General features: G+C 40.3%; 1 protein-coding gene across 1 annotated transcript in view; it reads left to right on the top strand.

Moving 5' to 3' along the window:
* alk (ALK receptor tyrosine kinase) overlaps positions 1-15,349 on the top strand; it is a 349,155-nt gene that overhangs the window by 209,737 nt on the left and 124,069 nt on the right. The window contains 1 exon segment of the mRNA XM_034576116.1: positions 4,431-4,635. Coding sequence (XP_034432007.1) covers positions 4,431-4,635 — 205 coding nt within the window.

Raw genomic sequence — 15,349 nt, 5'->3', positions numbered from 1 at the left:
GAGTTTGCAGTTATAATTTGTATCCTGCCACTAAATTGCTAGTTTCTTTAAATTATTTGTGCAGGGAAACAAGAGTTAATAGTTTTTCTGCCTTCAGGCCCAAAGCCCTTCCTGGCTGAGCTTAAAAACCTTTACATCCAAATGCTGCTGGCTGTGTAGAAAATGTGTCTAGTTCACATTGCCTGCAAACATTATATAAGTACTTGGCCTATTCTTGCCAAATTGCCTGGACCCTCTGTGTAAGGAGCATGCAAATGTCTAAACTGGAGTACTCCAATTTGAAGGCCTCCAAATCCACCAGTTTTTAAGCAACTTGGGGATAAGGGGAAAACACTGGATATCAGGGAAGGAAAATAGAAGTGAGTAACACGTTTAGAAAAAGGTGTGATTACAATCCAAAACACAATCTAATGGATTCAGGTATATGTATATATATTGAAGGGCTTCATGTTTACCCTAACAGCTATTTAAACATTTTAGACCCACAAGACAATTAAGAATCATACTCTAAGTCATTAATTCAAATCAAATTGGACATTATGCAAACAACACATTGATGTAGGTGTAATTAGTTGTATTATAGAGCATATCCATTCATCCATTGTCTACTGCTTATCTGGGCTCGGGTTGCTGATGTAGCATTAGCAGAAATACAGACGTTCCTCTGGATTTCCAGCTCCTCCTGGGGGATCCTGAGGTGATGTAGTTTGCCCCAGTGAGTTCTGGGTCTACCCCAGGGTCTTTTCCTGTTGCAAGTGCCCTATAAACCTCCAACAGAATGTGCCTAGGAGGCATCCTGAATACAATAATACTGTACAACCTCAACTGTCCCCTTTCAACATGAAGGAGCAGCAGTTCTTCTCCCAGCCCCCTGTGGATGTCTGAACTCTTCACCCTATCTCAAAAAGTGAGCCCAGCCTCCCAATGGAGAAATCACTTTTTGGTTATTGTATTTGTAATCTTTTTCTTTTGAGAATTCAGAGAGTTGGAACCCAGATCAACCAGATTAAAGAGCATAGAGATATTTATATCAATCAATCAAATATTATTTGTATAGCCCATATTCACAAATCACAATTTGTCACATACAGCTTTAACAAGGTGTGACATCCTCTGCCCTTAACTCTCAACAAGAGTAAAGAAAAACTCCCCCAAAAAACCCTTTTAACAGGGTAAAAAGAACGTGGAAACCTCAGAGAGAGCCACATGTGAGGGATCCCTCTCCCAGCACGGACAGAAGTACAATAGATGCCACGTGTAATGACATATTGTATATCAAGCAGTCTTGTTGTAATCATATTCCACGGTCAGCAGCCACCACGATCAGATGCCACTATAGTCCACAATCATGATCCACTGCCACCATCAGGATCCACCATCAGCTGCCACCTCGATTGTGGTCCACCATCACTATCAGATGCCAGCACGATACAGGATCCGCCATTACGATCACGATCTCTGATTCGCGATCCACCATCATAATCCACGATGTGGCCGTAGCTGCGGCCCTGGATCTGTGGACGATAAGGCAAAGGGACTCCAGGGAAGAAGTGAAGTCAGTAACATGTATTGATGAGACATTAATTTCTTTGATGTGATAAGGAGGGAGAAGAGGAAGGAGAAGCTGGGAAGAGAAGCTCCATGTGTCATGTGTCCCCCGACATTCTAGACCTATAGCAGCATAACTAAGAGCAGGTCCAAGACCAGCCTGGACCGGCTCTAATTATAAGCTTTATCATAAAGGAAGGTTTTAATCCTACTCTTAAATGTACAGAGGTTGTCTGCCTCCCGAACTGAAAGTGGGAGATGATTCCCCAGGAGAGGAGCTTGATAGCTGAAAGCTCTAGTGGGGTTATATGGTAGTGTCAGCTCTATAAGGTATGATGGTGCCATATTATTGAGGGCCTTGTAGGTAAGGAGGAGAATTTTAAATTCTATTCTAGATTTAACCGGAAGCCCGGTTCTTGTCAGGACACGTGCTGCAGTATTTTGGACAAGCTGCAGAGTCTTTAACGACTTACTGCTGGAGCCTGATGATAAGGAATTACAAAAATTAAGTCTGGATGTAACAAAGCCACAGTCCTAGAAATTTGTTTTAAGTGAGAATTAAAGGACAAATCAGGATTGAAGATCACTGCCAAGTTTCATTGGAAGCAAGGGAAATGTCATCTAGCGCAGCTATATCATTAGATAATGTATCTCTAGGTGTTTAGGGCCAAGTTATAGAACCTTTGTTTTATCTGAGTATATAAATTGTATTCATATTAACACTGATTGGTGTCCATTCAAAAATTAATAAGAACTAAATGTAACAAATATCAGGAGTTTTTGCAAACAAAGATTGCCTATAGACAACTAATGGAAAAATACTGTTTGAGTGCAACACTTGACAAACACAAGGAGTAAAGTGTGTCCCAGTTAGAAAGCACATTTTACTGCAATCTGACCTACAGGAAGCTGATAGTAGCATTGTGCTGAGGAAAGAGTGCAGCCTGGAGATGGAAACAAACCAAAATTCATAGAAAACAAATCCATCAGCCCTGAGGGCTTCTACACAAATATGCAGTAGCCATTCAGTGAGAAAAATTATTCATGTTGGGTTAAAGTGTTTCCAGATTTTTCCCAAACTATGATTATCAATTAAGACTAGAGACATTTTAGTTTTGTCAATTTGCTATTAGCCAAACCAGTGTACTATGGTGGAATGCTGAAAGGATGTGGCGAAAGACAGTGGGAAATATGAGACAGACTCAAGGTAAAGGTGGTTGTGTGGATGCATGTGCGTGTATATGTGTGTGCGTGCGTGCACGTGTATGTGTGTGGGTTTGTGTGTGTGTGTGTGTGTGTGTGTGTGTGTCACAAGAGTCACTTTTGTAGAAGGTGCAGATGATGGGTAAATTAAATATAATATAAATTTAGTAGAGTTTCTGCTACTTATGAGCAGTAATGACTCAATCAATAACACTACAATATTTTGTGGTGAATGATGTAATTAGGTAAAAGATAAAGTTTGAAATTATTCCTTTTTTCAATATAAAATATGTCAGATTTCATTTTCTGTGTGCTTTTGTCTTCCAGGGAAAGGCAAAGCAGAAAATAATGATTGAATGATTGAAATAGTCAGTTCCAGCTTTACTTACAAAAACTAAATCCTAAAAGAGGCTTTGCTGTTTCATTCAGAACAAATGACTTCAGATCTTGTTTTGTGCTTTGCTGGATTATCCACATGAGGTCTTTGGTTTAACTGGTTTAACATCCATGTGAGTGGCTTCCTGTATTCTATCTAAGTGTCGATTGTTAAATAAAGCACTTGACACACTTCCTCTGAGTTGTGGTTACCAGCTTTAATAAGAACCTTTTCCTGACTGCTGTAAAGTGCCTTTTCCGCTACATTATGAGAATAAGTCTCAGCTTCCCTCCCTTTCTTTTTACATCCTGATGGAGAAACCATCACAGACTCTTCAGTTTTGTCAAATTTATATCTTTCAAAATGACTTTGAGCCAAACCTTCTGTCAGACATCACATCTCCGGCTGAACAGATTCACACTCATGTTATTTCAGCTGACCTGAATATAGCGCTGAACAAATCTCTTGGGTTGTGTTTAAGAACACCACTGGCATTTCACGTTGTCTGCTGTAAAACAGGAACTTACAATGCTTTGACAATCAACAAGGGGGTGGCTCCCACAATGCTGGGGTCGATATCGTAATGACCCTCAGCATTCAACTTATACTCTGCATTCAAAAATCTCTCCAAATTGATTCCAATTACTATAACAGCAAGCGCTCCTCATGTTCCCTATACTAACAAACGAAATAACAGAGGCATCACAGTGAGTTTCTGAGAATGATAGAAAATATGTGATACTATGAGACTTTAAGCTTTTATCCATTATTCACACCACTTTTCTTAACTGAACACATTCAAAATAGATTTTCTTCCTTTCAAGTTGAGATTCATTGTGCTTACACACACACGTCCACACACACACAAGTCAGCTTTTGATGAACTTCCTGCTTGAATGAGTGCAATAGGTTTGGAAGTGAAATGGGACTTCATATAAAAATGATGAAAAAAACTGTGCTTTGATTTTTTACCCTCTATCCCTCCTCCCTTTTTTACATGTGAGGGATGTCACTGACAGCTCTTTCCCAAAGCAGCTTCATTTCATGCATTTTCATCAAGTGTTACTTTCAGCCATTGCCTCAAAACGATTTGAAACCACAGCCCATCACTCATCTTGTCTCCGTACTGTGCTGTGCGTGTACGTCTTGTTCATGAGATTAGATTTTCTCATAACTTTTAAAGATTTCCTCCCACTTCTGATCTGCGTATTAGCAAGATCGATACGTCCCTGAGAAGTAATTGTACATTTGTTTATGCTGCTGTTTTGTGTTCTACAATTCTTTGTTTTTCTCTCTCCTTCAGGTCAGTTCCTCTGGGTGAACAATTCAGCCTTTGGGGGTCCCTGGGTGCTGAGTCCGTGGCTGTGGGGAGGGCAAGCTCCCTGTAGCCTGGACATGGCCATGTTCCTCCACCCCAAACAAAGTGGCCAATACACCATATGGCTCATAGAGCGGGACAAACTGCCACGGGCCCGCTTCTCCACTGACACCCTCCCACGCATCACAGGGTAAGCACTTGTCTTATACATTAAATTAGTGTTCAAATTAAATTCTCCTTGACGAGCATGGTTAAATACAAGTCAATGAGAATGAACATGAGCTCAGCTGAGTTGGTATTGTGTGTACATGCATTCTTGCACACCAGCCAAAAGCTTCATGGTGGTCGCCCTGTTCCCAAACCTGTGTGAATGTGTTCTATTAGAGGCAGAGACACAAAACGTTTAGCAGAATCAAATGATGACACCCTCACCCTTTTTATGTGGAGATTGCCTAACACGCAGAGGGAAATGGCGGCGTGAGAAGCGAAGATAACTTGTTCAAAACGCCTGCATTTTGATTTTGCAGCAGCTTGGCACCAATCAGCAATTACTGCATTCATGTCACCTTCCTGTGTCTAATCCTTAATTAACACCAGGTACGTGCTGCTCTTACTGTGGCTCCTCGGTGGAAGCCACACTCTCTCACACTGAGTGCAACAGGGTGACAGAGGCCAGTACAACAGTCAGGTCTAAAGCTTCTCCTCTAAACCCATACATGTGGTCATAGCTATCGATGGCTGTACCTCCCCCTTTATTAGCATAGCTCTATTTATGGTTCTGGCTCATAGGAAGTCAGAATACAAAGAGAAACTCTCAATGCGTTGCTATGGACATATTTCATGTTGCATGTGTGTGTATATATAATCTCCTCAGAGCATTGGAATCCCATGAATGTATGCTTTATGCATCTCTGCTGTCTTTGTAACTGTCTGTATGTGGGAGTTAATGTGCCTTAACATTTGTATGCCTGTGTGTGTCTGTCTTAGGTTACCTTTGGGAACAGAATTCAGACTTATCACCCGTTATTTTGGAATGGCTGTGTCCCAACTGCTCTTTGGCCGGTAGCTGTGGTCTTGGTTGGGTTAGGGTTAGGCAAGTAGTGGTTATGGATAGTGTTTTGTAAGTCCTGATGAAATTTAAATGAAAGTTTATCTTAAATCTCCCAAAAGTGACTTGTGTTTCTGATCCAGCTGTTGCTCATGCTGTTGGGACACTAATCTGTTTTCACAGGACTTTCTTTGGGGACAAAAAGTCCCCATGAAGTAAATCATTGAATTTCAATGTGAAGACAAGGTTTAAGGTTAGGTTAGGTTTAGGTTAGAGTTAGGTTTATGTTAAGGTTAAGGTTAAGTTTAGGTTTAGGTTCAGGTAAAGGGTAGGGTTGGTCAAGTAGCAGCTACGAAGGTTAGAGGAAGTAGGGTTAGTGTCCAGGAATTCATGTAAGTCAATGGTATGTCCTCTGAAGTCATGGAGACACGACCATGTGCATGTGTGTGTTTATGCGACGCTCACACTGGTGTGTCTTCTGAAGGGAGCATAACAGGAACCTGCTCATTACACGTGTGACAGATTAGACTGTGCGTTTGTGTGTGCTCTCATTTATATTCAGAGGCTGCCATCCGCCCACACCATCTCTGCCATTCTGAGACTCGCTCAGCCAAACTCCCCACATTCCCGCTCTGGAGGGAGAGCGCTCATGTCATAAAAACGAGAGAGCAAAAACAAAAGCAAGAAGAGCCACCCGCGGACATTGGAAGAGTCAGTCAGCTTACTAATTGCCAACCTGTGCCCTTGCCTTTGAATTTTAATGCTGTGTTTTGATGCCTCTGCCTGATTCAATAGTCCGGCCATTACGTTCAGGGTTAGCCAAGGGGGAAATAAACCATCCTTTTACACATTCCTCATTTAACTAGGTCCCCCTAACATGGAGGTAGATTAAACTTATTAGGATTTGTTTAAAACAAGCAACAGGTAATTGTTGCAAAATAAAAAAATGTGGGTCTGTGTGTATTTCTTAATTTAAGGCTTAACTTTGTATGAAGATAATCAGTAGGAGGGAGCTCAGACAGCATCTCTAAACAAACCTAAAACAGCACATAGTGCAAGTTTGTTCCCTGAAGTAGGAATAGTTCAGCACTATTTGCAAAAATGTGCTACACAATGTTGCACTAGTTAAACATTTGTTCTCCTTATTGATTCCTACACTGAAGTTATCAATAGAATTGTTTCTTCTCATAATTCTAAATGAAGAATTGTCTTATTAACTAAACAAGTGCCAATGCTCTGCTACAAATATCAGCGGTGGAGTGCATATGGGTTTGCTTTGAAACCCCCATGAAAATTCCTCCAGCAACCTGTGTTGCAATAATGTTACATCACATCTGAAGGGACTGTCCGAGCACAACACATCTTTGAGAGTCAATTCTCAATGGCTAATGCTTCATCCTCTACAAGTGCTTTGAAATAACAGTCAAGAAATGTAATACTTTCTGCAGCGTATTGAAAAACAATGACATTGGGTGAAATAAAAGTTAATAGACCCAGACAGATTTCAAAATAAAAAACAGCAACCACTATTGCTTTCAAGACCAATACACAGAACTTTGACAAGTCGTCTGTGGAAGAACATCACTACGCCTGAATGCCACTGGTGATGCAGCATGCAGCTCAAGTTTGTTCCATCAAACATGTTAATCATTCATTCATTTTGACCTCAAGTTAAGTGAATTAAGTAAATCACATCACAAATGGAGCTGATTAAAGCTCCACCGGATTTGGGAGAATTGCTTCCCCCACCACTGTCCAAGCCGACTTTTTGGGTGAGCTTTTTATCATGCCTTCCCTCGAGCACCTGCATTCATACTGTGTCTAACAATACCTGAGGGAAGCACATTTAGGACCTCTGAACGCAGCCTGCGAAGGACTTGAGTCATCAAACAGTGTCAGTTCTCACAGTGAATGTCAGCGTCCCCAGTGTGGCATTCAGCACCGAGAGAGAGGCAGGAGGGGGGCGGGGGTGCAAGATTATGATCGTGTGAGTGTGCCTGTATGTATTCATAGTGTGATGTCCTCACATAAATTGTGTGTGTGTGTACAGTCTCTTTGTGCGGGCACTTATTTATTGGGTCATTGTGTGGAGCCGAACACAAAAATTACGGTCCGTACGTATATATCTACATTTTGAGGTCACAGTTTGGAATGTTGTACAATGAAAACAAGAAATACAAAACATTAAACTGCTTCTTTTTTCAATTAAACCCCAGATTACTTAACAGGCAGCTGCAATTCTTAAAGTCTGTAATACAGCTGCAACTGGCTGCAACTTACTAATAAAGTACATTTAAGAAAGTAAATCAAAAAACAATATTGTATGGCTACTTATCCACTGCCATAAAAACACATATGGCATTGGTTCTTAGAGAGTAGATACCCGGGCTGGGTTCAGAGAAAATGTATAATTAATATTTGGGTTTGCGGTCGGCTTGGTTAGTTTTCTCTCTGGCTCAGTCAGGTTGGGACAGAAAATTGCGGCCCTGCTTTGGCCCGGTCTAGATTGTAAACCAGAGGTTGCTCAAATGCCACAGGGAGTTGCGTTTGCATCAAACTCATGGAAAAACGAATTTCGCACATGTTAAGAGATTAGAGCTGCCACACCGGCTGCTGTTTGCCACTGTTCAGCCGCGCTGCTCTTCTGGACATTGGAGGTCTCGCCGATTTTATTTCCCCGCTGAGTACCTAGGACTACTTTTATACAAGGAAATACAGTAGTTATACCAGCAACCTCTGAAAGGCTGTAGTTGTATTAACATTTAATATAAAGAGCTTCAGGTGATGGGCAGTATTCTCTCCCTCTCTCCCTCTCTCTCACACACTATGTAAAAACACAGTGCTGGCAGTAGCAGCTCTGCTGCACAACCACAGCCGGAATGGCCCGGGCGTAAGAGTTCCCCACATGCAGTGGCTCCCAATCGAAAGGACAATACCAAAGATCTTTGGTATAAATACATGTACCATTACACCCCTAATGTTTACCATAACACTATCTTGCAGTGGTAAGATATCAGAGCTTTCCTGTCTTGTGGGTCACAGGTAAGACCTTTCACCTCGCTGAGTGTGAGGTTATAGTATAAAACACGGTTAGTCACACACTGTGGAATTTGCCTTATACACAAAGGGATTGATATTACAGTATATACCACACATTAGCATCCAAACTATATATAGCATGAATTTGTTTCCTTAACATTAATACCATGAACCAAATGGCCTTGATTACCAGGCGCTTTGACATGATGCCTGGCACAGCAATTAAAGGTATCAGTAATGTGACAAAATGCAATGCATTAGTGTGGAATGTGTTACATTTTGCAGAGTGAAAAATTATAGAAATATTAGCTGCACTGCACAGTCTCTTCTAAATCAAGCTTGCATATTAAGCAAGTAAAGCCAAAATGTATGAAAGAAAAAAAATTACCTAAGCAATGAGAAAATGAGCTGTTATAAAAAAGGATCCACTTAAACTAAAATAAGGCTTAAACGTCTGGTTGCACATAGACAATTAAAATATTTCATTGTAACTGTCACGGTCATGATGAAAGTTGTCCCACACAAATGGAAAGAGTTGGCTGGAGAAAAAAACATTTCCCCCCCCTATTGAAACAGCTGTAATCCCTGCAAATTAAAAAGGATTATTCTCGCCACTAACTTAATTATTCAATTTACAGTCTCATAAATGGAATAAAAAGCAGCCTCAACACTGACATATTCGTCTGTGTTTTCACAGTAGATCCTTTGCAAGTTGAATAATTGCCAAAAGCTACATTACTCAGCTTCTAAAGAAATCAATATGGACTATGCACAAGGATCTTTGAAATGAAGCAAGCTGGCTCTAAGGCTTGTGTTGCATGTTCAAGACCTATGTATTACAATATAATAATATCATAAAAACCTGGTGATGACTACAGTTAAAAAATGGTGATATCTACCCTGGTATTTTGATGATTGTAGACCAAGAGAGGGTCACCTTTGAGTTAGTCAATTACAAATTTTCCTTTAAATCCCAAACTGCCTTTCAATGTCGTGAAAACAGCTGTTTCTCTGACATTGTGGGCTGTGGTTTCATCTGCACAATCTGATTGCATTAATAGAACGAATACATTTAGTTCCATTTGAAGCAGACTTTCTTCTTATGCTATTAAAACTTTATCTTGGCTCCATTATAACCTGTAACTTAAAAAGAAATCTTTAATGAGATAATCACACACCATATGATTATCTCATGTAGGTGTATTTTATGCATTGATATTATGACATGCTATTAATATTTCTCAGTGCCACTTTTTTTTCTGTTGGCACAAAGCAGTGTGATGATTGTAATGATAACTACAGAGCAGAACATAAATGGGTTGGCAAATTAATGGCTTGGGTCTTGTAAAATCAAAAGATATGAATCATCAAGGTGTTGTAATTAAGTCTAGACATACCAGGTTATCTTATAAGAGAAGACCAGGGCAGAGTTATTGACAGCAGATCGTCACAGATGGGGGGGGGGCGGGGAAGACCATGTGTGTGACAGTAGTGCTAATTAGTCTTTTCATCCGATGGGATAAAAGGTAGCCATAGTGAGTGAATAAGTGAATTACACAGTAATTTATCATCCTGTTGTCATACCTTTATTTGACAGCAGTTGTTGATGGTGGAGCAGAATATATAAGAGCAGTTGTGCTATAGCCCTGGCATATAAGAGTGGTGTTGCAGACCAGGGCATATGACAGCAGTGAGAGTATAGGAACGTGGCTTGGGTCTTGAAGAGTTGTCGCATTAATTTACTGACTAACAGTCTAAACTGCACATTTGACTGCTAGTTCACAGCTAAACTGATGCTTCCAACTCTCTGGAAGTCACCAGCCTCAACATCTCACACAAACGTATACACACACACACACACACACACACACACACACACACACACACTCTCTCTCTCTCTCTCTCTCTCTCTCTCTCTCTCTCTCTCTCTCTCTCTCTCTCATTTTTTCACTTATTCACTCACTCATTCACTGACTCACTCATTCTCTAACTTTCTCACCTGCTCACTATGCACACAACTTACGTACTGAACTATCCATTAAAGGAGCTGCACTGCTAGATGGATGGATGGATGGATGGATGGATGGATGAATGGATAGATAGATAGATAGATAGATAGATAGATAGATAAATAGATAGATAAGTGTAATTTGCCACCAAGTTTGGTAATGCTTAAGAACACTTTCCATACACATCTGTGCATGTGTATAATAATGAATGTAATATCATATCTGATCTCAGAATGGTAGAAGCTGAGTCAAGGGCAGCTTGACAAGCGCATTTGTCTGTAGCTAAGTGTAGCTTGTCACCAATCCAAAACCTGCTGCTCTCCTCTCCGCTTGACAAAGCGTAGCCTCTGTCATGCCCTTTGTTGAGGTGACACAGAAATGATGGATGCAACAGCTTGTAGCAGCTTCCAGAGACACTAGTCCACTGCAGCCACAAATGGGCAGTAAATTAGAAAATGAATGCGAACGATCGTTCATACGACATCACATTGATGTAGTTTTTTAACTTTTAATTGGTCAATCACTGCTTACCTTGCTCGCCCTGATGGTACCAGTGCCACACACTGAAACTTCTCTTTGAAACTGGAGTAATGATACACCCCCCTCACAGAGAGTCTCTGAAAGCCATGTTTTGTGGGTTCTTCAATGAGCGGAGCTAGACTACAGTGAAAGCGATGGGTCACCTCAAGGCCCTCTCGTTGGCAAAGGCTCATCCATCCCTGGCAGGCCTTTACATCACCTCATCTCTTCCACTTGGTGTTTGCGAGGGGTGACCCCCAGCTCTTAGACAGTGGTCTCTGGGGCTGATGGGATCCTCTTAGCTCTGGTTCCGGGAGAGCTGCCAGTAGGAAAGCTGCAATTGCCATAGATCATTTGGAGAAGAGACAAAGGCAGTCTTCAAAATATGGTTTTCTTGTTTTGGGGCCAGGAGTGTAGTACATAACATCTCAAGGACAGGAAATGAGCAGTACTGTGCCATATGGTGTGTGATATGCAGGTAGATCAGTTCCATTGTGACCCAAAGCTTCAAAAATATACCACCCAAACACAAACCTCAAGTTCTTTTACAGAGGAACCTCCTCTCTGGTTTAGTACCTCAAACATTTTTGAGGTAATAAACGATTTGTAGACAGTTAATCACATATGTGCTTGATTCACTCGCTCAGACCTAACATAGGTACCCACACATTAGCTGTATGAAGGCTGCATTCGAAGACAGATCACAACCAAACAGCTAACGGTACACATGATAACAAACCAAGAGGGTATTTAAACTAGCTTGCTGTGTCCAACTGCAGTTAATTGCTAGACGACAGTGGTAAGGGAGACAAGCGTGGGATACAAATCACAAAATCACAAGATCCCATTCTCCAAACAAGGCCGCCCCTGAATAGGGACACAGATATTCGCTGAAAGACACTGAAATGTTTTTACAGTTGGACTCCTTTTCAGTCTGACCTGCTATGACATATAAAAATACAGTGAGTTTTGGTCAGCCATTGTCCCCTCACCCATGCACTGCCACTAGGCCATGGCTCACATGGATCTCAACTTTGTTCTTTGTTGTATTTTTTAAAGTTTACTGCAAGGGATGGTCCCAGCAGAATTTGAGAGTGGACTTGTTCTTTAGGAATAGACTTCTGTATAGACTTTACTTTATCAGACAGCATATATGTAGCTGGTCCCCTGCCACTGTGGGTTATCAAACACAAACCAAGAGAGACGCTCACCAATAATGCTCTTTATTTGCCAAATACTCAAACAAATATCAAGAAACTTAGATTCCCCTATGCTGACCCGGCCCTGCTTTTGTGGCTCACAGGTTCAGTCACTCCAAACATATATCAGATGGCATGGCGTGTCCACCTATATCGATAAGAACCTACTAAAGCTACTGTATTTACTGCATTAAAGAGGAGCAGCGATTCTATGAGCTCCTGCAGCTAGATGTCACCATGTCAACCCTCACAGAAATCTAGTCTGCCTATATTTCTTTCTGCTCTCGAGTAAGACGCACACACACACACGAAACACATGACAGACACACTCACTTTCTTTTCTGTATCTGAAGAAAATATTAGTACGTTGTCTCTGTAGAGTTTCAGTGATATCTCGGGGCTTCATAAAAAGCGCCTCATATAGAATATCTACAGATGAATTATATCTTCTCATCCTCAGCTTGCAGACTCCACCATCCTCTCCTCACATGCACATTCTCTCTTTGTTTTGTCTTCTCCACAGACAAGCACTATGGTTTTTATTCCCACACTTCCAACTGTGTTCATAGGCCATATGTGTCATCTAAGAATCTTTAATCACATTCCCACAAAGTTGTATCGTACATTCCTGACAGCTGAAGTTTTACACAAGTGAAGAGGAAGATGGAATTTGAGAAAAGCATCCGTGGCCTAGTTTTTATGACAAGAGTGTATTTCAGTTTTAACCTATGGCAAAAGCATAAGCAGATTTTCCTCCCAGACATTTAAAGCTGAGCACCTAAATCACAATGCTGTAATGCACGTTTTGTATCAAAGCAAACGAGATACAGAGAGACAGATAGTGCTTCTCTTCTCTGTTCCTCTCCCTTGTGTCCCTGAAGGTTTGTGTTATGAGGAGCACGTATCTCAGGTGTATGGTGCGGCTGCAGCGTTATCTCACTATAAAAAATATATATATATATATATCACCGTTACTCAGTCAGGAAAAAAAAAAGTTTAACCTATAAAATGTAGAAAATTAATACATTTTATTTCATTTATTTGAGTTGTTGCTGTAATGGCTGTAACCAAATCTTGTGGCTGATGACTTGTGAGCTCAGACTTTCACATTGGGTCCCTTTTACTGCAGGGTTATTGTATTGCTTTAAATCACAAAGGTCACAATGATTGTCAGTATACGACAGGAAGAGGTCATTGTTCTTCCAGTGCAAACAGAACCAACATCGTCATGATAGTTTGGTTTGTATGTAAATCAAACTTCTGCCATGTTTCTTTGTTAAGTGTCCTAAAAGGTTAAGCATGTATAGTGCCAGTGGTTGTCTATCATTTAAAGTGTCTAATGTAAAAAAAAACAAAAAAACAAGAGCTTTGAACCAGTAACAATTAAGTTTTTACTTCCAATTCAATATTTAGATTGATGTTCTTGATTCCAAAAACATCTTTATGTTTTCCCATCCCACAGCAGGATAGTTTTTAGCTATTTATAGGTTTGTGACCTGTAGCTTGGCTAAAATGTAACACCCTCTGTAAAACCCAGTATAGCCCAGGGATCAGCAGCTGTGATAGAGTACTGAGAATGCAGAAATCTCTTGTTTGACTTGTTTGAAATAAATACTTTTATTTTGTATTTTGAATAACATGTCTTACATTTCTATAGTATGGAAACATATTCACAGCTTTTGCCGACTTAGTCCCCGACTTAGTGTTTTCAACAGTGCACATCTCTGTTCTTCTTACTTTGTTGTACAAGATAAAAATAAATAAAAAACTATACGACAATAGTGAACATATTTTCGTAGTGCAGCTATTCTCTGTATATTTTTTAATGACCACCTCAAGTCATTTACGTTGATCTAATGTTTAGCAGCCTTGAAAAACTGAATCTGACTGTAATTCTATATTTCATCTGCTACCTGACAATTTGCACTTTAGCCTGTGGACTGGAGACATAAAGGGACTAATGTCAATATTCTGAATAGTATGCTAATTTAACAGTTTGACAGCCTTTTGAACGTTTAAAGAATTATGCATCAGAAATATTGAATAGTTTATCTGTAGCCTTGAGGCATCCAACCAGGGATCCATTAGTCAAGTGTTCAACTGAAGTGGCTTTTTTAATGGGAATACAAAGCGTGACACAAGTGTTGTAGTTCGGTCTCAAATCGTCTGCAGCCATTTGGGTATCATTACACATGTCAGATGAAACTGAGGATTCATTCAAACAGAAAATGTCCAAATGTAAAGAAAAGAATATAAAATCTGAATGGTTGAATATATTTCCAATGTTAGGTTGCGTGGAGTATTTAATCGTATGTGTACTTTAAGTCATTTACCCCCTGGAAGCTTTTACTGGATACATTTATCAGTGATGGTTATCCAGAAAGTACTAACTGAAAACCAAGTGTAAATGTGTGAAAATACAAATGTTGGAATGTATCTGGTGCTAACTGTCTTTACTTTTCTAAAGGTCACCTGCCTGTTCTTGTGCTATAACTTTATCTCCAGTGTCAGTGTCCCAGATGAGATCTGAAGCCAAATGTACAGTTCAATAAGTTTGACCTGGTTAAGGAGGCAGTGTGACCCAGACTTTGAGTCATTTCAGACACTCAGACATTTTACAAGGTCTTTGAAAGTGTCATCACACAATCTGCAGCAAGATCCATTTTAGGAACTGGAGCTCCAATATTTGTCAGATGATAAAAAACAGTGTGTCCGTATGGACGTTTGTTGTTTGGACTTTATAATTTGGCAATTAACCTGATGATCTCTGCAGAATACTCGCTTTTCTGATTCGTGGTCAGGGGCTGCATAAATATATTTATATGCAAACAAAAATATCTCCTCATGCTGCTTTTCTTTCTGAAGCTCCTGTCACCATATAATAGTTTTTTTTAATAAGTGATATATTTTGATATTGATCCAAATTCTATGAAGAGAGTTTTTATGTGGCTTTACCTGTCTGTGCCACATTCGGTGTGCACACCACAACTCTGTCATGGTAAAACAATTAGCAGAATGGTTAGTTTAATGTTAGCTGGCAATCTTAGTTTTCTAACAACCAGAAGCACTTGTCAGACATGCACTGAACTC

The sequence above is a fragment of the Hippoglossus hippoglossus genome, chromosome 22 (genome assembly GCF_009819705.1).
Source record: "Hippoglossus hippoglossus isolate fHipHip1 chromosome 22, fHipHip1.pri, whole genome shotgun sequence".
Classification (NCBI taxonomy): domain Eukaryota; kingdom Metazoa; phylum Chordata; class Actinopteri; order Pleuronectiformes; family Pleuronectidae; genus Hippoglossus; species Hippoglossus hippoglossus.
This window is presented reverse-complemented; position numbering and strand designations above follow the sequence as displayed.